This window comes from Hylobates moloch, unplaced genomic scaffold (genome assembly GCF_009828535.3).
Source record: "Hylobates moloch isolate HMO894 unplaced genomic scaffold, HMol_V3 SCAFFOLD_8, whole genome shotgun sequence".
Taxonomy (NCBI): domain Eukaryota; kingdom Metazoa; phylum Chordata; class Mammalia; order Primates; family Hylobatidae; genus Hylobates; species Hylobates moloch.
In genome coordinates, this window is record NW_026652283.1 from 71,899,998 (window position 1) to 71,923,534 (window position 23,537).

At 39.3% G+C, this 23,537-nt stretch overlaps 1 protein-coding gene across 3 annotated transcripts in view; it reads right to left on the reverse strand.

Moving 5' to 3' along the window:
* Positions 1-23,537, reverse strand: part of ATF6 (activating transcription factor 6) — a 226,788-nt gene that overhangs the window by 202,955 nt on the left and 296 nt on the right. For all 3 annotated transcript variants that reach the window (XM_032161151.2, XM_032161153.2, XM_058442280.1), the window contains exons 2-4: positions 11,247-11,323; positions 7,008-7,095; positions 4,900-5,006 (exon numbers count right to left, since the gene is read on the reverse strand). In XM_032161151.2, coding sequence (XP_032017042.1) covers positions 4,900-5,006; positions 7,008-7,095; positions 11,247-11,323 — 272 coding nt within the window. The remainder of the gene's footprint in view (positions 1-4,899; positions 5,007-7,007; positions 7,096-11,246; positions 11,324-23,537) is intronic.

The window sequence follows — 23,537 nt, forward strand, 5'->3', positions numbered from 1 at the left end:
TCCTTTGTAGGGACATGGATGAAACTGGAAAACATCATTCTCAGTAAACTATCGCAAGGACAAAAAACCAAACACCGCATGTTCTCACTCATAGGTGGGAATTGAACAATGAGAACTCATGGACACAGGAAGGGGAACATCACACTCCAGGGACTGTTGTGGGGTGGGCGGAGGGGGGAGGGACAGCATTAGGAGATACACCTAACGCTAAATGACGAGTTAATGGGTGCAGGAAATCAACATGGCACATGGATACATATGTAACAAACCTGCACATTGTGCACATGTACCCTAAAACCCTAAAGTATAATAAAAAAAAAATTATGGAAAAAAATAAATAAATAAATAAAATAAAATAAAATAAAATAAAGAAAATGCAGAATATCTTTGTGCCCTAAAAGCATAGAAGGACTTCTTAAATAAGCCATAAAGGAAAAGAAAAAAAAAAGATAAGCCTGAGTAATTGAACATTAACTATTTATACTTAATAAAGACTACAAAGTTAATAGACAATAGAAAGGGAAAAGATATAGGCAATTTGAATGTCTAAATCCAACAACGGTTTACTATTTCAAATATATGAAGAATTCCTGCAGATAAACAAGACAACAACTTAGTAGAAAAACTGGCAAAGGACAGGAATAAACAATGTATAAAATAAAAAAAGTTCAAAAAGCTCATAAGAATGTAAATAAATGTTGAAAACAATAACCAAAGACATACAAAGTAAAACAAAATAAAAGCAAACGACAATAAAACACATTGTGCCATGGAGTAAAAATTAAAAAGGCAGACAATGCCAAGTATCAGGAGAGAAGTCACAGGGATCCTCAGGCACTGCTGCCAGCCCACAGAGTACTATGATGATTCTGGAGAGCAATATGGAAGCACTTGTCAAATTAGATACCTGCACATTCTACCACCCAGCAATTCTAGGCATATATCCTAAAGGATTTCTCACGTGGGTCCACTAGGGAACATTTTTTAAAATATTCATTATGGTGTAGGTAAAAATGTAGTGAATGCATACTTGAATGTTGTACAGAGTTAGATGCAACAGATCTGATGTACATAGAGCAATAGGAATTTATCTTAAAAACACTGTGCTGATTTTTAAAAGTAAATAATATAAAGATACCTACTATAATACCATTTACATAAATTTAAAATACATGCATATAATTGAAATCAGATGAACTTTTTAATAAATGGCACTAGAATAATCATTTTGATAGTCATTTGGAAAAACATAAAATTGGATTTGTATCTCATATCATACACAAGGGTAATTTCAAATGGATCAGAGATCTAAACACTAAAAATAATATCTCATGATAAATACTTATTCATAGTCACTTAGAAAATATTCCTTCATGAATAATTTTATCCTAAGCCACTAGATGGGGCAAAGCAAGACCACCATCCATGCAGAGAAGCAGCCTGATGGAATGTCAGGGTCCAAGAAGGGTAGAGAGGGCACTGAAATGGCAGGCGACCTGGCATGAGGACTCACAGCAGAGTGACGAGGGCATCCACATGGGAGACAGCCTGGTGTAAGGACATCAGAGCCCAAAGGAGACATGTTAAAAGAACATAAGAGCTGGTGTGAAGGGACCCCCACTGGCCAAATCCAGGACAACGTAAGAATTAGAATAAATAATTATAGTAACGGATTATAATCTGTTGAATAAAATAAGAAACGATGAATCCATACTAATATTAACAAATAAGTGAACAAATATAAAGTGTGATAAGGAACAGGATATTTTTACACAGTCTTAAAGTATCTTTCTCACAAAATATGTATGGCATAGAGAGAAAAAGCAACTTCACAATGGAATAGGTTGCCAGATAACATCTATGAAGTGATCAAAGTGAACATAATCAGTATTAGAAAAAATCAAAATTGGGTCATCGAAAGTTGGACACAGACAGCACTTCTGTGACATTCCTGCCACAGATATAAAACCTCAATATGATCCTAAAGAAACATCAGACAAATCCGACTGAGAAATGCTCTTCAAAATAACTAACTCCTAATCCCCAAAAGTGACAAGGTGAAGAAAGTCAAGGATTAATGAAGAACTGTTTCATACTGACCAAGATTAAAAAGACAAGACAACCATATGCAATGCTTGATTCTGAACTGGGTCCTTCTGATAGTCTAAAGGACACCTCTGGGATATCTGGCACAATTTAAACGAGAGCTGAAGGTTAGATTATAGTAACATATCAATGTTTATTTCCCGATTTTGTGCTTGTATTATGGCTAAGAAATATCTGTGCTTGTAGGAAGTAGACACTAAAGCATTGGAGTGATAGAGCATCGGACTAGTAACTTACTCTCAAATGCATAAGGAAAAAACAAGTTATTTGCAATGTACTCACAACACTTCTGTGAATTTGAGATTGTTCCAAACAAGAAATTAACGTAAGCAAAAAAATAAGAGTAAAAATATGAGTGAATTATTTTATAACCTCTGAGTGGTGAAAACCTTCCTTTGAGTGACCAAAAAAGTAATTAAAGAAAAGATCAATAATTTGGCTATAGAAAACAGTATACCTGGGGAAAAATAAACACCAGAAATAAAGCAAAGAGACAAAAGAAAAATTGGGGAAAAAATATTTGCAGCTTATTTCACAAACTAAGGACTAATAAGTCCAATATATAATAAAGCACCTAAAATATTAAAGAGAAAAAGACCAATACAATTCAATTAAAAAACAAAAGGCCGGGCACAGTGGCTCACGCCTATAATCCCAAGCACTTTAGGAGGCTGAGGCGGGTCGATAACCTGAGGTCAGGAGTTCGAGACCAGCCTGGCCAACATGGTGAAACCCTGTCTCTACTAAAAATACAAAAATTAGCCGGGTGTGGTGGCAGGCGCCTGTAATCCCAGGTACTCAGGAGGCTGAGGCAGGAGAATTGCTTGAAGCCAGGAAGCGGAGGTTGTAGTGAGCTGAGATCATGCCCTTGCACTCCAGCCTGGTAGACAAGAGAGTTCATCTCAAAAAAAAAAAAAAAAGAACAAAAATTTGAAATGACAGTTCATTTTTTAAAAAGAAATGCAAATAGGCCTTAAACATATAAAACATATGAATAGATATTTAACCATACTTATAATAAAAGAGATATAAAATAAAACCTATTGTGGAGTGATGATGGGAAAACAGGCCCTCTTACATACTGCTGATGAGGATGTAAAATTTTACAACCCCTATAGAGAGAAAGTTGGCAATATCTAGCAAAATTCAAGTGTATTTACCCTGGTGTCAGTAATCCCACCTCTTGCAATATATCCCAAAAATATCCTGGAAAAATATAAAGTGACTTATGTATCAGGTTATTTACTATAGGCTATTTGAGTCTGGAAAAGACTTATGTACAGGTTAATTGGGTCTGGAAAAGACTAAAAACAACACAAACACTCACCAATAAGGAAATCACTGAATTAAGCATGATAAGGCCATGCAATGAAACATTATGTAGCATAATGAGAAAATTATATACTCTGAAATTAGAGTTATCCTGCTAAGCTAAAAAAGCAAGGTACAGGACAGGGTATATAGTATGCTACCTTTTGTAATTATTAATTTTTTAAAAAATTAAATCATTTGGAGAAATTGTGGGACCTCAGAGAGCTACCAATAGTAGCAATCAGAGAAAAGCTTCATAAAGGAAGTAATTTTTGAACTGGGACTTGAAGGATGAGTTTTCCAAGACAAGAAAAAAATGGGGCTATTCTAGGCAGAAGAAAGAGGATGTACAAAAACCTAGAACTGTAACAGCAGCGATCTCACTGCTGCTGTCCACTGCCAGCATCTGGAACAGTGCCTGGCACAGCGGTTGAATGAGTGGAGTGCATAGGAGCTCTCAGAGAGGAACTCTCACTGGGCTCAAGTTAAGGGGAATGTGGAAGTAGGAGGGGATAGCAAGAAAGGAGACTGGAAAGGTAAATGGGGGCCAGATCATGGAGAGCCTAGTACTCTGGAAATTTAAATTTCATCCTTGTAAGGACTGGGAAGTTAATAAAAAGTTTTAAGCAAATGACTGATACAGTAAAGCTTGTGATACTGAAAGATTTCTCTTTGAAGATTCCACTGCTAAGAAAGGTTTGAGGAGTTGGAAGGCTGACCAGTTAAAATCCTATTGACTTAATCCAGGTGAGATGGTGATGGCCTGGCAGGGGCAGAAAAGATAAATCCTTGAATTAATATGTGCATACAACCACCAGGATTTAGTAACTAAATGTAGAGCCTGCAGGAACAAAGATACCACAATTTATAGCACACATAATATACTAAAATATTATTTGATTTTTTTATTCTTATACTTTCCCTTTCCCCATTCTAAAAAGTACCTAAATCAGGTACTTCCTTTTCCTGGCCTCAGGGCTTTTGTCTGGACGCAGAGCAGAAGCGTTCTTAAAAGAGCTACCAGAGTTCTATAAAAACGTCAGCCCCTTCAAAAGGTAACACTAGGCATTCCCAAACTAAGGCAATCATTCTAGATGCTGTGACTAAAGAGATATAAAAACTGACCATCTTACATTCTTCTATGTCCATATATAAAGAATGTACATCCTAATAGGGAGGAGAAAGAAAGGGAGGGAGAAAGGACAGTAAGCCAATAAACAAATACGGGATACTGTTAAAATGCAATGAAACAAATGAAACAATGAAATTATGGAGGCATGAACAGAGGGGAAAGAGGGCAAAACCAAAGGCATTAACAACTTTCTAGCTCCCACAGGGCTCTTTCTTGAGTCTCAGTTCCCTCATTAAATGAGACAATATAACTCACAGTAGTATTCAATAAATGTTAACTGCCTCCCCCATATACATATTTTCCAGATAGCATATTATAACCAAAATCATTGTAAAAGACTGGCTACTCACAGGAACATGCTGAGTTGAAGAATAAGAGTCCACTGATTGAGGAGATGAGACTGAATAACATGAGGAGGCTGGAGAAAGTGGCTGAGGTTCTGCCTTAATATCTTTAACTGGAAAACATGGAGGAAAGGTTTTACCCACTGGACAATAAAAACTTATAATAAAATGAACAAGAAAGAAGGTAAAATCTACTTTTAAAATTCAATCAGATATGGAAGCTAAGGTCACCAAAATATAACGAGTGAAAATGAAAGATGCAGAAAACAATATATCTAGTATGTTTCCACTGGTGTAACAAATTATATATATATGTGGGGAGGGGGGCTGTATATATATATATATGTATGTCTGTGTGTGTGTATATATATATGTGTACACTTGCATCTGCACTAATTCTCTGGAAGGGTGAACAGAAGAAACTGGTAACAGTGGTTGTCTCAGGAAAACAGAACTTGTTGGCTGAGGAATAAAAGCAGGAGACATTTTTCTACTATACAGATTTTTGTACCTTTTGAATATTTTACCATATGCAAAATATTATAGATTCCCAAAAACTTAATTAAAAAAAGAAACAGGAAATATTTTGGAAAGCATTTTTGATAATATAAAACTCATTAAAAAGTTCATATATTTTAAACTATTAATTTATCCTATAAAAATGTACTGAGCAACTATGGCCCAGGCAGTATCCCTTGGTGTCAAAGATAGAATAGGGTGGGGATGGCAGACTGTGTTTCCCAAAATTAGCCATACAATATCTACCATCCTTCATGATCTTCCCTCATGATCTTCTACAATGTGATCTTGCCACTTTCCCATCAAGAAGTAGAGTCGATTTCCCCTCCCTGTGAATTTAGGTGGGCTTGACTCCTTCAATCAAAAGAAGACAGAAGTAATGCTATGTGAATTCTGAAGCTGGAAATGCAGCCTCTGCTTTGTGTGCTGGAACACTCATACTTGGAGCCTTTGAAGTCTGACTACCCTGAGACCACCATGACTGAGAACACCACGCCACACAAAGAGGCCCTACGCAGGCACTCCATTTGGCAGTCCTAGTCTTCAAGTCATTCCACTCCAGGTGCCACACATATGAGTGAAGAAACCTCAAGATGATTCTAGCCCCCAAATGTCAAGCTACTACAATCTTCAAATCTCCCCAGTTGTGGTCTGGACATCATGGAGCAGAGACAAGCCATCCTTGGAGCACCCGGTCAAAATTCATGAGCACCCAGTCAAAATTCGTGACCCACAGATTCTAGCAATCTAATAAAATGGTTGTTGCTTTAAGCAACTAAGATTTAGAGTAGTTTGTCAAACGATGAAACCAGAACACTGACTTTGTGTATCCCACATTCTATGAAGGCAGACAGGCATGAAGCAATATAAGTAAATACATAAAATGAAGAGGAACAGGTAGTGCAGGGGTAGGGAGGAATTTAGATAGGAGAATGTGCTGGTTATTTATTCATTGTCTCTCAGCACTAAGTCCACTTTCTATAATCGGTGATACAAATTATTCCCAGCTGGCATCCTTCTAGGTCCTGTCAATAGGGGATACTAGAAGAAGCTAGAAGGGAGGAGACCGGATTTTCTTCATTCTACCATCAGCTGTACCCCAGCACTGGCAATTTGCTCCAGGTTCTGGCTTCTTTCAGTATACTCAACCCCGACCTCATCGGGCCCCCTTAAAGATATTAGTATCAGCCAGGTGCTGCCCCTTCTTAGAAGTACATGTATTAAATGCATGGGACTCCTCCACCAAGTTCCTAGGTTCTGGTAACCCAGGCTCTTCCCTTTGATTCCCTAAGCCCTGTCTGGTTCTCAGGTTAATCTTATACAGAGACATTATTCATAATTCAAAATCACTATTTCTATTTCTAATATGAACTATTCATTCATTACACTACTGAAACATAACTATGAAACTCCTCATATCCATTTTTGGCAAGAAATTTGTTTACATAATTGCCATACCAGAAGTAGAATGCATAACACCAGGAATCTTTTAACCTACCAATATAGCCCAATAACACCACCTAATTTTGAGTATGACCAAACTACAAAATAAAATTGATCTTTTTAAAACTTTTACCAGTGAAACACATAATTACCTGTACAGATTTGGTTGTTGATGTCCCAAATGTCTGATTCCCAAGGCATCAAATCCAAATCAAAATCAAGATGATCAAAATTGTTTTCCTGTAGGTTTCAAATCAGCAAAAGAATATTAAAAGAATACACATCTTAAAATCAAACTGTGAGACACAATTTGGCACAATAATTTGGCACAATAAAATTTGGCACAAATAATTTAACTGCTATTAGCCAACCTAGTAAAAAGAATATTCTAAGTCAGTCTTGTATGAGAATACATCTTGGATAGCCTAGAGATAAAATCAATTCAGTTACTTGAAGCACAGCAGCAACAACTAGGAAAGAGTTAAGGGATTCAGTATTTAAAACATTTAGTTGGTTTCATTCTTTTCTATGAGAATGACCATTACAGCAGTCAAAAATGTGTCTTTTATCTTAAGGGAAATCCAGCAAAATACATTTTCCCATTGCCATTAAGAAAAACAAGACTGCCGAGCGCAGTGGCTCATGCCTGTAATCCTAGCACTTTGGGAGGCCGAGGCGGGTGGATCACCTGAGGTCAGGAGTTCGAGACCAGCCTGACCAACATGGAGAAACCCCGTCTCTACTAAAAGTACAAAATTAGCTGGGCGTGGAGGCGCATGCCTGTAATCCTAGTTACTCGGGAGGCTGAGGCAGGAGAATCACTTGAACTCAGGAGGCGGAGGTTGCGGTGAGCCGAGATCGCGCCATTGCATTCCAGCCTGGGCGACAAGAGCGAAAACTCTGCCTCAAAAATAAATAAATAAATAAAAGAAAAACAAGACAAAGCAAATGCTATTCATCATATAATCTCTATATACAATAGAAATATAGATATATCCAAAAGACAGGCAAGAATCATAAAGAGGGTAGTTACCACTGAGTAATTTTCTTTTTTTTCCTACTGTTCTATACTTCCTAAATTTCTAAAACTTTTATGAATCACTGAGTAATTTTCTTTTTTTTCTACTGTTCTATACTTCTTTTTTTTTTTTTGAGACGGAGTCTCGCTCTGTCACCCAGGCTGGAGTGCAGTGGCGCAATCTTGGCTCACTGCAAGCTCCGCCTCCCGGGTTCACGCCATTCTCCTGCCTCAGCCTCTCCGAGTAGCTGGGACTACAGGCGCCCGCCACCGCGCCCGGCTAATTTTTTGTATTTTTTTAGTAGAGACGGGGTTTCACCGTGGTCTCGATCTCCTGACCTCGTGATCCGCCCGCCTCGGCCTCCCAAAGTGCTGGGATTACAAGCGTGAGCCACCGCGCCCGGCCTGTTCTATACTTCTTAAATTTCTAAAACTTTTACGAATCAAAAAAAACACCACTTTTTAATCCTATAAAATAAAACTAATTTTCTAAAACAGGGGCCAGCAAACTTCTTAAAGGCTCCATTAAGTTCTTTTCATTTAGGTGGTTTTTCTAACCGAAATATAAGCATATTCTGGGTCATCCAGATAACCACCTTATACTATATACATGAATAAAGAAGTGTCACATAATTTCAGAGTCCTCATGTAAGTCTGAGATCAAGTTAGTACCAAACAGTACTATTTTAAATTAAGTGTCTGGAGTCACAGAGACAAAAAGAGAAGTAAACTTAATAAATAATGCAATAAAGTCAAAAGGCAGTAAATATTAACTTAATGTCACAGATGATAAAACAGCAACAATAGGATTGCTTGAGCCCAGGGGTTCAAGACCAGCCTAGGCAACACAGCAAAACCCATCTCTACCTAAAAAAAAAATACAAACACTAGCTGGGCATAGTGGCATGCACCTATGGTCCCAGCTATTCTGGAGGCTGGGGTGGGAAGATTGCTTGAGCCCAAAAGATGGAGGCCGCAATGAGCCAAGATCATGCCACTGCACTCCAGCCTGGGAGACAGAGCCAGACCCTGTCAAAAAACAAAACAAAACAACAACAACAAAAAAAAACAGCAACAATAAAATACACCTCGGCCAGGCACGGTGGCTCACGCCTGTAATCCCAGCACTTTGGGAGGCCGAAGCAGGTGGATCACGAGGTCAGGAGCTCGAGACCATCCTGACTAACATGGTGAAACCCCATCTCTACTAATAATACAAAAAATTAGCCAGGCGGGGTGGCGGGCGCCTGTAGTCCCAGCTACTCGGGAGGCTGAGGCGGGAGAATGGTGTGAACCCGAGAGGTGCAGCTTGCAGTGAGCCCAGACTGCGCCACTGCACTCCAGCCTGGGCGACAGAGCAAGACTCCATCTCAAAAAAGAAAAAAAAAAATACACCTCAGGCAAAAAAAGTAAAAATGTATCTAGTAATTGGTAACGACCATTTGTTAACAATTTCTAGAAGAATATTATCATTTCAAAATGACTACTATATGGTTCATTTTCATTGAGAATATAACAGAAACACAGAAGGGAAACTATTTTCTTATGATGCCCATAACTGAGTAAATATTAGTACAAGGTACATAAAGAGAACATGCGAAAGTGAACATGAAAAAAAGTATTTAAATAATAAAAGAACCATTTTTTAAAAAATCAATCTCCTTCACTTTTTTCTCTTATTTGGATCTTCACATCAAAAAATTAAGCAGCCTTGGCCAGGTGTGGTGGCTCATGCCTGTAATCCCAGTACTTTGGGAGGCCAAGGTGGGTGGACCACTTGAGCTCAGGAGTTCGAGACTAGCCTGGCCAATGTAGTGAAACCCCGTCTCCACTAAAAATACAAAAATTAGCCAGGCGTGGTAGCATGCACCTGTAGTCCCAGCTATTCAGGAGGCTGAGACATGAGAATTGCTTGAACCCGGGAGGCAGAGGTTGCAGTGAGCCGAGATCACACCACTGCAGTCCAGCCTGGGCAACAGAGTGAGACTCTGTCTTAAAAAAAAAAAAAAAAATTAAGCAGCCTTGTTTAGCAACCAAAAAATCCTTAAACTTTCTTAATCTAAGTAAAGTTACCAATGTTGCTTGCCTGAGTGCCAGTAATACTTTTAAATAAGGGCATGATCTACTTCAGGAAACTTCTGACTCAATCTTCAGCCAAATAAGTCAAACACCTTCTACAGCATAAAGATTTTATCTCATCAGAAATTTAACAGGCCCAGTTTATGCAAAATGAAACATACTGGCACTTACATACTCTAGCTCTTCAGTGATTTAGCATGGGAAATTCTACTGCCGTTTGGAAGAAGAATGACATGAGGGCTCTCAGAGATTCAATCCCTTGATGTCATACTAGAAAAACTAAGGAACTGAAAGATTGAATGATTTGCATAAAATAATAGAATGTTAGTTGTAAAATCAGGAATATATTTCCCTTAATCTTTCCAATCGAGCACACAGCTTCTTGACATAGTTTAAAAGAAACACTTTCTTTTAGGATTCTAGATGTTATGAAATATGAGTATCAGTTGCTTATTCAAATAGCCAATATTAAAAGGCAATTTAACCAATGGGCCACATTCTAAAGTATCTCATGGAGTAAATGAAACCATTAAAATCCCATGTACTGATTTTTTAAAATATATCATGTCCTTCATTCTCTTCTGTCAATTAATGGTAAAACAACTGCTAAATCATTGTTTAAGAAATATCTGAAACTCACTAAGCAATCTTTACATATTTTGTACTCAAGTTAATAAGAGCTTAAAATGATGTGATATTCAACCTGATTGACAAATTACTCTGTTCACTTGAATTACTTCTTAAGTGAAACAGCACCTCATCCATTAAAGAATACGACAAAATCAAATTTCTATAGGGCAAAGAGTTTTATATGTACTAATCAAGAAAAGAAAATCTAAGATATTCTTGGGGACTCAGTGTCATAATAGTTTTCACACAGACCTCTAACCAATCAAAGGTAAGGATATACCTACTTTTCAGAGCTTTCTACATGAATACGCAACTTTTAAAAAGGAAGTCGGTAAGTTCTGCTTGGAAGCAGAACTTACCGACTTTCTTTTTAAAAGCAAAGAATCTGTAAAAACCAAGAAGTAGGCAGGTTAGTGACTTTTCCAAAGTCACCTGCCAATTCCCTTATGTAGTAAAGTATCTGTAAAAACTAGGTAGGCAGATTAGTGATTTTTCCAAAGTCACCCATCCCTAGGGCCAAAGGTGGGCCTAGAATACAAGTCTCACACCAAGACCAATGCAATTTCTACTGTCCTACATTTACTGACTATAAAACGGCTACTAACTTTCATACTTAATTTTTAAAGACTAAATATCACATTATTCAACCTTAGTAAATACTTACATACGTCTCATTTGCTGCTTCCAATTGCAGCTCATCAGTGTCTGTGAAATAACCGAGTTCAGCAAAGAGGGCAGAATCTTTGGACAAAGGAAAAGAATAGAAATGAACTGTCCATTCAATTATTTGACAAAGAAACAAGCACTGTATCCCTATGTCCCCTCTATTAAGGTTTCTCATTAGCCATTACTATTATTGGTAAACTCTAGTAATGTGAATAAACAATTCAAAGCTCATTTCCAATTTATGTGTTGTTTTCTGCATAATTTTTATCTTGTGAACTGAATTCTTACACCAGGGATCAAAAAAGGTTTTATGTCATATGTCATGTAAGACAAATTGGTAGTGGCTTTATGGAACATTACTAACAAGAATTCTGATGCTATATCTGGGTTCAGCATGAAAAGTTAATGTGGTTCATAAGCAATAGGAGACAACTGTGGAAAGCAGACATGGTGAGGGCTGTGGAAAGTATATATACACTGCGTATTTGTTATCCATGCCTTAAGTTAAGGGTGCAACCAATTTTCTATCTAGACAATAAAGGATTCATTCATCTGAACCATCAAATTCATTTCAGCAAATCTAACTATATTCCAATTTCCTAATGAGGTTTCATTATAAATCAAGAAATATGTGGATACAGAAAACATTCTTCAATACGCTATACTGAAAAGTTTTTGTAGAGAAAGGTCAAGGTGTTGGCCAAGGCCCAAGAAGGCTGCTCACCATAGAATCTATGAAGTTCCTATTTTCTCTGACACTTTCAAAACTTTAAGCACTTTAAAGAGTTTTTCAAAACTAGGTCTTCCTTTGTACTCTCTACCTATTTTATGCCGCTGAAACTGCTCTGATTATTTCCTCAGTGCACAAGTGTAGGAACTACACTGTCAGTCTGTTATTAACTTAACCAATTACAGTAACATTTCATGGCCTAAGACAAAATAGTATTTAGCAAAAAAATGTATATGTAGGCCAGGCGCGGTGGCTCACGCTTGTAATCCCAGCACTTTGGGAGGCCGAGGCAGGCAAATCACGAGGTCAGGAGATCGAGACCACAGTGAAACCCCGTCTCTACGAAAGATACAAAAAATTAGCCGGGCGTGGTGGCGGGCACCTGTAGTCCCAGCTACTCGGAGAGGCTGAGGCAGGAGAATGGCGTGAACCCAGGAGGCGGAGCTTACAGTGAGCCGAGATTGCGCCACTGCACTCCAGCCTGGGCGACAGAGCGAGACTCCATCTCAAAAAAAAAAAAAAAGTGTATGTAGTAATAACAAAAGGTTACTCACATGACTCTCAGAAAAGACTACTCAGGTGCAGAGCCAATAAACATGTAAGCAGAGGACTGTGGCTTATATATAGGCTGAAACTGCTTTAAAGAGTTCTCTATCTGGCTCTCTCATTTCTTTCCTCCCATTCATTCTGAGCCTGCTCCAGTCAAGCTCCCCACTCCACATACACATAATTATTAATGTCCCCAGTGACTTCCATATTGCTAAATTCAATGATAAACTCATAGTCCTCATCTTACTTGACCTATCAACAGCATTAACATAGTTGATCCTTTCATTTTAACTGAAGCATTTTCTTCACTTGACTTCCAAAATATCACACTTACCCGGTTTTCCTCCCACCTCAGTGGTTGACCTCACCTTGCTCGTTCTTCCTCATCTCCCTAACGCAAAATTGTCCCTGGGCTCAGCATAAACGTTTCTATCTATCTTACTTCCTTGGTAATCTCAGCTGAGCTCACAGCTTTAAATAAAATCTATATGCCAAGGATTTCCAAATATACATCTCCAACCCACACTTCAAGATGCATGTACAGTGAGTATGACATCTCCTCTTAGATGTTTAAAAGGCACGTCAAACCTAACATATCCAAAATGAGCTCCTCATCAACCCCACCAAACCTCCTACTGCTTTGTCCTCATCTCAGTTAATGACAATTGGATTTTCCCAGTTGCTCAGGCCAAAAACCTTGGGATCATTATTACTTAATTATTTACTTCTCTTCCTCACTCTCCATATTCAATCTACCAGAAAATTCTGTCAGCTCTGTCCTCAAAATATGTATCTGTAATGTGGCTTCCTACCTTTCCTCCCATTCTTCCTTCCCTTCCCTTCCCAACCTTCCTTTTATTCCCTACCCCTCCCAACAGAGATGTCAGCTTCCAAAGAAGCAGGGCAACAAAGGTGATGGGGTTTTGTGCAGTCATCTCCAGCAATGTGCCTCATATCCAAGGAAATAGGATGGTGTGGGAGAGACTATTGCCCAGCAAAGATGCCAGCATGCCCCAGCCCAGTGGGAGGGGGAATGGAGTAGCAGATGGAAAAGGCAGCCTGAGTGGTTAGGAGAGTGGTCATACTGAACAAATATGTTAGGTGACTGAGCAAATGGTTGAATATATCTAAAATTATTAGAATGCTCTGGTTTCTCTTCAGAACGAATGAATCTTTTGCCTTTTACTAAAATAATTGGAGTCAGATTTCTCACAGTCTGAGAAAGGATTTAAGAGCACGGAAAGAGTCAGGAGACTAAAAGAATCCTAAGATATTGGATTAGAACTAGAAGTATTAGTAAATAAACTCATTTAAAATATAACACATACAGATAGCTATAGAAATATATACATGTACACACATATACAGATGTTTCTATTATGCATATATACATATATACACATGCACACATATATATATACATGTATATATATTTCCTAGTTCTGTCTGCTAAGAGGTCCTAGAAGCAATGACATCCCAGTAGCAATGAAAATACTGGGTAACCAGATCTTGGATACTAAATACCATCTTCCACCAAACAGAAGTCCACTAAGGGGTTCCTTGGAGAAATAACCAATTCCAGGGCTGCAGCAGGGAAAGTGCAAAATAAGCCTGGAAATCTTATTGTGCCAGAAATTCTCAGCAAATGACAGGAACATGTCAAAAAGAACAAAGGCCCCAATATGAATGAATTCTCAGTGGTCGAATCTGGGAAAATCTGAGCATCAGAATAAAATGAGAGTAGCAGTTTACCAACCACCAAATAAAAAAGGAATCAATGAGTTCATCATGGAAGGAAGGAAGGAAGCAAGGAAGGAAGCAAGGAAGGAAAGAAGGTTGGTTCTTATACTGCAATGTCAATCAACAATGATAGAATGATAGAATGATGGAGTTAGATAGTTATCATTTGGCAACCATTAGAGTAGTAACTGATATAGACTGGGGTTATTAATGAGGCTAGGGCTCATGGTTAGAGGTTTAACAAGAAAAGAATATTGGTGTCATGTCAGATTATCTCCCCCAAAATAGCAATAAAATACAAAATGGGAAGCAGTGGCTTTACAGTGGTGAAACCTGGAAGATACCAACTTGAACAAGTGATCATGTGAATGTATCATAGGATGATACGATGGCATAGGAACATCGCATAGTATTTATACTATAATGTATACCCTCATTTTATTCTGATGCTCAAATGTTCCCAGATTTGACCACTGGGAGTTCATTCATATTGGGGCCTTTGTTCTTTTTAACATGTTCATTTGCTGAGAATTTCTGGCCCAAGATTTTCCAGGCTTATTTTGCACTTTCCCTGCACTTTCCCAGCCCTGGAATTGGTCATTTCTCCAAGGAACCCCTTAGTGGTTTAGGATCATCTTGCAGAATAAAAGACTTGCACTCTTTAAGACTGTCAAGGACATTAGAGACAGGAAAAGACTAAAGAACTGTTCCAGATTAAAGGACACTGATGAGAACATGATAAGTAAAAGCAATGAGTGTTTACAAGTAAAATCCTAGACTAGAAAAGCAAATCATTATTGAAACAGATGGCAAACTTTGAATGGTGTCTTTGAATTGGATGACGGTGTTGTATCAATGTTTATCTCCTGACTGAAACAAATATAGGGTAGTAATACAGGAACATGGCCTTGTTTTGGGGGGTAGGAGGATAGAGAGTATACACTATAGTATTTAAAGGTGATGGGTCAACACATCTCTCTCTCTTGAAAGGGAGAAAGAGAGAAATGGAGTAAATGCAGTAAAATTTAACAACTGAGGAGTCTGTGTAAAGGGCATGCAAGAGTTCTTTGCACTGTTCTTACAACTTTTCTACAGATTTCAAACTATTTCAAAATTTTAAAATGTATGTATATATACGTGTGTATATGCGTGTGTGTGTGTGTGTGTGTGTATACATATCCATAATCCAACTACTTCTCATTACTCCACTGCTACTACTGTAACTCATGGGGATTGCTATAGCAGCTTCCAAAATGTCTCCCTGCTTCTGCCCTTGCCCCTCTTTCAGTCTATTTCCAACACAGCTGCTAAAGTGAGCCTATAAAAACAAAGGATGTTATTGGGAATCAGGATTCTCGTAGCGGCAGAAGAGAAATACAAGCACATGGTGCAAGAAGGTGAAAAAGAACCCTGTGATGTTAGCTTTGAAGTATAAAGTATATTAAAATGAATTGATGCTTTTTAAAAATAAATATTTCCTCATTCTTAGGAAATACATGGTGAAGTGTTCAGGAGTTTCATATTATCTGCAGCCCACTTTCAGATGTGAAAGAGGAGGAAACTGTGGGTAATATTAAGATATAAAGTGAATGTGGCAGGATGTTAACAGTTGGTAAATCTAGATAAGGAAAACGCAGGTTTATCAGTGTACTGATCTTTCGACTTTTCTGTGGTTAAAAAAATAACTGAAGGTGGGTTGATAAATATACTCGTATATTTATAGAACATTCCAAAAGAATCCATAAGAAACTGTTAGCATTAGTTACCCCAAAGTATCTCTAAAACCTATCGCCTATTTCTATATCCTTTGCACCAGTCCCACACTATTAGATTTCCCTCAACAGTAGTAAATGATGGTAGTTATTATTTTTAGTGTACTCAACAAACTTTCCCACCTCACCTCCACCTTGCCCATTTATTTATTCATTTACTCCTTATAAGTGTAATAAGATGAGACACAGTCACTGGGTTTAGCAATGTGGAAATCGGTAGTGCCCTTAAAAACAGCAGTTTCAGGCCAGGCATGATGGCTCACGCCTGTAATCCCAGCACTTTGGAAGGCCGAGATGGGTGGATCACCTGAGGTCGGGAGTTTGAGACCAGCCTGGCCAGCATGGTGAAACCCCGTCTCTACTAAAAATGCAAAAAGTAGTGGCTCACGCCTGTAATCTCAGCATTTCGGGAGGCCGAGGTGGGTGGGCGGATCATGAGATCAGGATATCAAGACCATCCTGGCTAACACGGTGAAACCCCGTCTCTACTAAAAATACAAAAAAAAAAAAAATTAGCCAGGCGTGGTGGCAGGTGCCTGTAGTCCCAGCTACTTGGGAGGCTGAGGCAGGAGAATGGCGTGAACCTGGGAGGCAGAGCATGCAGTGAGCTGAGTGAGCCACTGCACTCCAGCCTGGGTGACAGAGAGAGACTCCGTCTCAAAAAAAAAAAAAAAAATACAAAAAGTAGCCGGGCATGGTGGCAGGCGCCTGTAATCCCAGCTACTCGGGAAGCTGAGGCGGGAATCTCTTGAATCCAGGAGGTGGAGGTTACAGTGAGCCAAGATCGTGCCATTGCACATTGCACTCTAGTCTGGGCAACAGAGCAAGACTCTGTCTCAAAAAAAAAAAAAAAAAAAAAAACCAGCAGTTTCAGTGGAGTGGTGGCACCTGACTGGATGGTTCAAGAGACAAGGAGAAATAAAAAACTAGAGTCAGTGAACATGGACATTTTTTAAAAGGAATTCTGCCATAACATACAGTAGAGAAATGCAGTAACAGCAAGAGGGGAAGTAACATCTGAAGAGAGTTTTGAGTTTGTTGGTTTTGTTTTTTTGTTTTTTTTTTTTTTTTTACTCTAGATAGAGTACTATCTAGATATAGAAACAGTACTTCTAGGAGAAATAACAACATGTTCATTTACTGACAGAGATGATCTAGTAGAGAGGGGAAACGCTGATGCAGGAAACAGGAGGAAGAATAGCTTGAGCAATATTCTTGAACAAAACAGGAAGAATCTAAAGCAAATATGGAAGGATTGGCTCTAGCTAGGAGCAAGAAGCCACTCATTCTCAGCAACAAAAGAGAAAGCAAACATGTTGGTAGGTGGGTAAATGAGGTAGTGGGAGACTGTAGAAGCTCTCTTCTGATTCAAAGGATGGGAGAAATGTTGGAGGTTTGAAGATAGAAGAAACTTTATAAAGCAATCATCAGAATGGGACAGTGAGAGGACCAAGGAAATATGATTGGTCTGGCAACACTTAAATTGAGACCAGTCAGGACAGTTGAAGTGTTTTCTTCAGCCAATTCAGCTATACTAGGACAGGCATGAAGTGGGCAAAACTGCATTTAACTAATAGATTTACCCAACAGAAACCTACCAGACAAGAGACAGACACGGATATGAAAGGTGAAAGGAAGGAAATGGTGACAATGATTGTCCATGGTATTTAAACTGGGTAAGAGGGACGTGATGAACTGAAGGTAATGAGAGACGCTGGAAACATGGCAAAATCTCAGAAGGACTGAACAACTATTGAAACTGGAATACTAAAGGGAGTAAGCTGGTAAAACAGGTGAAGGCAGTCAGAGCAGGATGTTTGAAAGTGAGATGTTATTGGTAGTGACAAGACTTAGGCTTATGTCAGGAAAGCAAATGGCCGAGACTGGGTAAAAGGTAAGATCAGTGATAAAGAGGAGGTCCAGAAAACGAGAGGTCAGTGCATCCAAAGGATCTTCTCTAAGGATACTGAAATCATCCAAGAATCATGATGGAAGTGATGGTGAAGAAAGTAACAGTAAGCTAGTGACAAAATTTTTTCAAAAAGTCAAAAAGAAGCCAGGCATGGTGGCATGTGTCTGTAGTCCCAGCTACTCGGGAGGCTGAGGCAGGAGGATCCTTTGACCCCAGGTGTCTGAGGATACAGTGAGCTGTGATTGCTCCACTGCATACTCCAGCTCCAACCTGGGCAAGAGAACAAGACCCCATCTCTAAAAGAAAAAAAAAAAGTGGGGCCAGGCGCGGTGGCTCAAGACTGTAATCCTAGCACTTTGGGAGGCCGAGGTGGGCAGATCACGAGGTCAGGAGTTCGAGACCATCCTGGCCAACATAGTGAAACCCTGTCTCTACTAAAAATACAAAAAAATTAGCATGGCGTGGTGGCGGGCGCCTGTAGTCCCAGCTACTCGGGAGGCTGAGGCAGGAGAACGGCGTGAACCCGGGAGGCGGAGCCTGCAGTGAGCCGAGATGGTGCCACTGCACTCCAGCCTGGGGGACAGAGCCAGACTCTGTCTCAAAAAAACCAAAAAAGTGAAAGAGAGTGATCCAGGAAACAGGAGAGGTAGAGGATGGGATATTGTGACAAAATGAGATTTAAACTTAGATATTTTTAGGGAGAAGGAAAGGAGAATAGTAGTGAAGGACAATGGAGACACCTATCCCACCATTAGAGGCCCTGTGGTGAAGAGGTTTTGAGAATAAAATTAGCAACCGTTCACCGGGGCATTAAGGGAAGTTGTGTCATCCAGGAGCACCACATTTTGGTTTAGTGCTAGAAAGCCAAGAGAACCTTCACAGATGAGACTGAAGACATAAAAGAAACCACAGTGGCAGGTGGAAGCTTCTGATCTTGATACACATATCTTAAGTACAGCTGACAGAAGAAGAAGAAGGAAAAAGGAGAAAGGAGAAAGGAGGAAGAGGAGGGAAGAAAGAAGAAAGCAGAATAAAGCAGCTTTTGCGCAAATTCAAGCAAGAGTAAAAGAGAAGAGAGAAGAAGAGAGGAGGGTAAAACATACAGATGGCAAATAAGCATATGAAAAGATGCTCAACAGCATATGTCATCAGGATACTGCAAATTAAAACAAGATACCACCACACACCTATTAGAATGACTAAAATCCAAAGTACTGGCAACATCAAATGTTAGCAAGGATGTGGAGCATCAGAAATGCTCATTCATTGCTAGTGGGAACACAAAACGGTATAGCCACTTTGGAAGACAGTTTGGCAATTTCTTACAAAACAAACAAAAAACATGTTCTTACCACACAATCCAGCAATTGTGCTCATTGATATTTACCCAAACAATTTGAAAATGCATGTCCACACAAAAACCTGCATACAAATGTTTTCAGCAGTTTTATATATAATTGCCAAAAGTTGATAGCAACCAAGATGTGCTTCAGTAGGTAAGTGGATAAGCAAACTGTGAATTTATGGACTAAACTGTGTCCTCCAAAATTCATATGTTGAAGCCCTAACCCCAAATATTACTATATCGAGAGATACAGTCTTTAGGAGGTAATTAAGGTTAAATGAGGTCATTAAAGTGGGGCACTAATCTGATAGGACTGTGGCCTTATAAGAAGAAGATTCTCTCTCTCGATGCCATGTGAGGACACAAGAAGAAGGCAGTCATGTGCAAGCCAGGAAGAGGGCCCTAACCAGAACCTGAACATGTGGCCATCTGGATCTTGAACTCTAACCTCCAGAACTGTGAGAAAATAAATTTCCGTTGTTTAAACCACTCAGTCTGTGGTGTTGTCTTATGGCAGCCTAGGCAGACTAATAGGCTATAGAACATACATACTATTTTTTGTAATACTGTAAATAGTATTTTTGTAATACTATTTAGCGCTAAGAAGAAATGAGCTATCAAGCCATGAAAAGACATGGAGGGACCTTAAGTGCATATTGCTAAGTGAAAGAAGCCAATTCAAAAATGCTACATACTGTATGATTCCAATTATATGACATTCTGCAAAAGGCAAAACTGTGGAGACAGTGAAAAGATCAGTGGTTACCTGACCAGAGGTAGGGAAGAGGAAGGAGGAAAAAATAGGTAGAGCATAGGGCCTTTTTAGGGCAGTGAAACTATTCTGTATGATACTGTAATTATGGATACATGTCATTATACCTTTGTCAAAAGCCATAGAACAGCGGTTCCCAACCCTGTTGGGAACCAGGCCGCACAGCAGGAGGTGAGCAGCAGGTGGGTGAGTGAGTGAAGCTTCATCTGTATTTACAGCCACTCCCCATCATTGCATTACCGCCTGAGCTCCACGACCTGTCAGATCAGCAGCAGCACTAGATTCTCATAGGAGTACGAACCCCATTGTGAACTGCACATATGAGGGATCTAGATTGCACGCTCCTTATGAGAAACTAACGCCTGACGATCTAATCACTGCCTCCCATCACCCCCTGATGAGACCATCTAGTTGCAGGAAAACAAGCTCAGGGCTCCCACTAATTCTATATTATGTTGAGTTATATAATTATTTCATTATATATTACAGTGTAATAACAACACAAATAAAGTGCACAATAAATGTAATGCACTTGAATCATCCCGAAAACATTTCCTGTGCGTCCCCGTCCCCACTCCCTGTGGAAAAATTGTCTGTCAAGAAACCAGTCCCTGGTGCCAAAAGGCTGGGGATCCCTGCCATAGAATGTACAACAGAGTGAACTTTAAATGATGGGCTTAGTTAATAATAATGTATCAATACTGGCTCATCAATTGTAACCAATGTACCACACTAATGCAAGATGTTACCAATAGGGGAAGCTGGGAATGCAGGGGAAGTACATGGGCTCTTTGTACTATCTGCTCAATTATTGTGTAAATCTATAATTATACTAAAAAAGTAGGCTTATTATTTAAAATAATTATGTGAAATTCAAATTTCAGTGTCTATAAAGCTTTATAGAAACACAGCCATGATCACTTGTTTATGTTGTCTCTGGCTGCTCCTGCACTATCAGAGCAGACTTGAGTAGTTGCAACAGTGACCATGTAATCACAAAGCCTAAAATATTTACTATCTGAACCTTTACAGAAAATGTTTGAAGACCCTTGCTCTAAATTTCACTACCTAAGTTAAAAAGAAAAAGGAAAGCACATCCCTCACAGGCTGTTCTGAGTTAATCACTTTATTTAAATTATTTAGAGTTGTTAAAATCACAGGACATCCTAATTACAGAATCTGATTTTTTAATTTTAACTAGATAGTGTCTAATATTTAAAAAAAAAATCAAGGCTAGACATGGTGGCTTGAGCCTGTAATCCCAGCACCTGGGAGGTTGAGGCAGGATGACTGAGGCCAGTTGGAGACCAGTCTGGGCAACACAGCAAGACCCTTGTCTCTACAAAAAATTCAAAAATTAAAAATTAACCAGGCATGGTGGTGGCGTGCACCTGTAGTCCTAGCAACTCAGGAGGCTGAGATGGAAGTATCACTTGAGCCCAGGAGTTCCAGGTCACAGTAAACTATGATTGCATCACTGCACCCCAGCCTGGGCAACAGAGTGAGACCCTCTCTCTAAAAGCAACAACAACAACAAAAAATCAAGTAAATCAGTGAAGTACTTGAACATCCAAAACAGCAACTGTCACAGAATGAAACACTAGCAGACAGTAGTGTTTCACTCTATTGCCAACAAAATCTATCCTACTTACTGAACACCTAAGGAATTAAAGTCTTCAAAGAAGAGAAGACTGTTAACAGTTTGAAAAGGGAAACCTGGAAAACAGTGGAAATGGGCACGTTCAGGGAGGAGCAGGGCAGGATACCCGATAGAAGTGAGTCAGTGAACTGACTACAAAGAACTGAATGCTCTGTTAGAGAACATTAAGTCAAGTGATCAGATAAGTCTGGAAAATGCAGCCTGGGTATCAGAAGACGACATAAAATAATGCTACCAGGAAGTGTCCCACAATTAGAGTTTAAGAAATGTCACTGGCCGGGCACAGTGGCTCACAGCACTTTGGGAGGCCAAAGTGGGCGGATCACCTGAGGTCCGGAGTTCCAGACCAGCCTGACCAACATGGAGAAACCTCGTCTCTACTAAAAATACAAAATTAGCCGGATGTGGTGGTGCATGCCTGTAATTCCAGCTACTCAGGAGGCTGAGGCAAGAGAATCGCTCGAACCCGAGAGGCGGAGGTCGCAGTGAGCCGAGATCGCGCCATTACACTCCAGCCTGGGCTACAAAAGCGAAACTCCATCTCAAAAAAAAGAGAAAATAAAAGAAAGAAAAGAAATTTCATGAACATATAATAGCTGACCAGCTGACAAAATAAATCATAACTACCCAATACATTCAAGTAGTCTTATTAATAACCAGGGATCTTAGGACGAATAAAATCTGTAGACATGAGTTAGGAAAGCATTATAGAATAGACGCTAGGGGTACAGACTTTGGAGGTAGAAAAACCTAGTCTGATCCTTCTTCTGCCACTAACTAGCTCTAAGAATCTGAGCACAAATTCTGTTAGCCTCAGTTTCCTCATCTCTAAAATAAACAGTACCTCATTGGACTGTTGGTAGGATTAAACAAAATACTTCATGTCAAGAGTTTAGCAGGGTCCCTGACACAAAGTGCTAAATAAATGGTTACTGTCACTAATGTATTTGGCTTGGGAAAATGGGAATAGAAAAGTCTTAAGTTTTCCAGCAACTCTTAAAAAATCTACCCAAAGATTGAAATAAATCTCCAATAGAATACAGTTTTAGAGAACATCTGCCCTTGAAAAAATTAAATGACTTTGCTCAATAAAAAGTTGAGATTCCTTCCATTCCTGCTATTGAGAATGCTGATCCAAGGGAGAAAGATAAACTGGGTTCCCCCCAATTCCGAGGCTGATGAGTGGTGTAGGCTCACTAGGGGGCCCATTTGGGAACCTACACAATCCCAAATTCATATTGGAACCTAAGAACAATATTACTATTATATCTTGCAATCAAGAAGAGAATAAAAGTCTCCTCTAAATACTTAGATAACAAAGTTTCTCCGTTCTCATTTCCACTTCATCCCATTCCACCCTTCCTGACCACCAAAACCAAACAAAATATCCATTAACAAGAAAATTAAGAGCTGCATCTGGAGTGCAGTCAGGATTACACCATAAGTATTAGGTGTAGCTAAGCAGGGACCCGAGGTCAGGTGCTTGGGTGTTTTGCTTTTCTGCCAAGATGGACATCAGGCTTAAACCAATACTAAAAGCTGTAAGATTAGGATTTCTTGTATATAACCACATTCTCTCATATACACCAAACACACAAAAACCCACTCCATTGTGCTCACCGCCCACATTTCACACTCAGGAAATAGCTTGTAGCCTTTTTGGCGGTCCCAGCCATTTTGCCCTAAACCTCCTAACGACGTCCAGTGTTAGCCACACAAAAAGATCCACCCGGTACTTCCCCAGCGGGAACAGTGAAAAACGATAGTTAACTCCAGTTAGACAATATTCTACTCTCCCTGTGGCCAGGA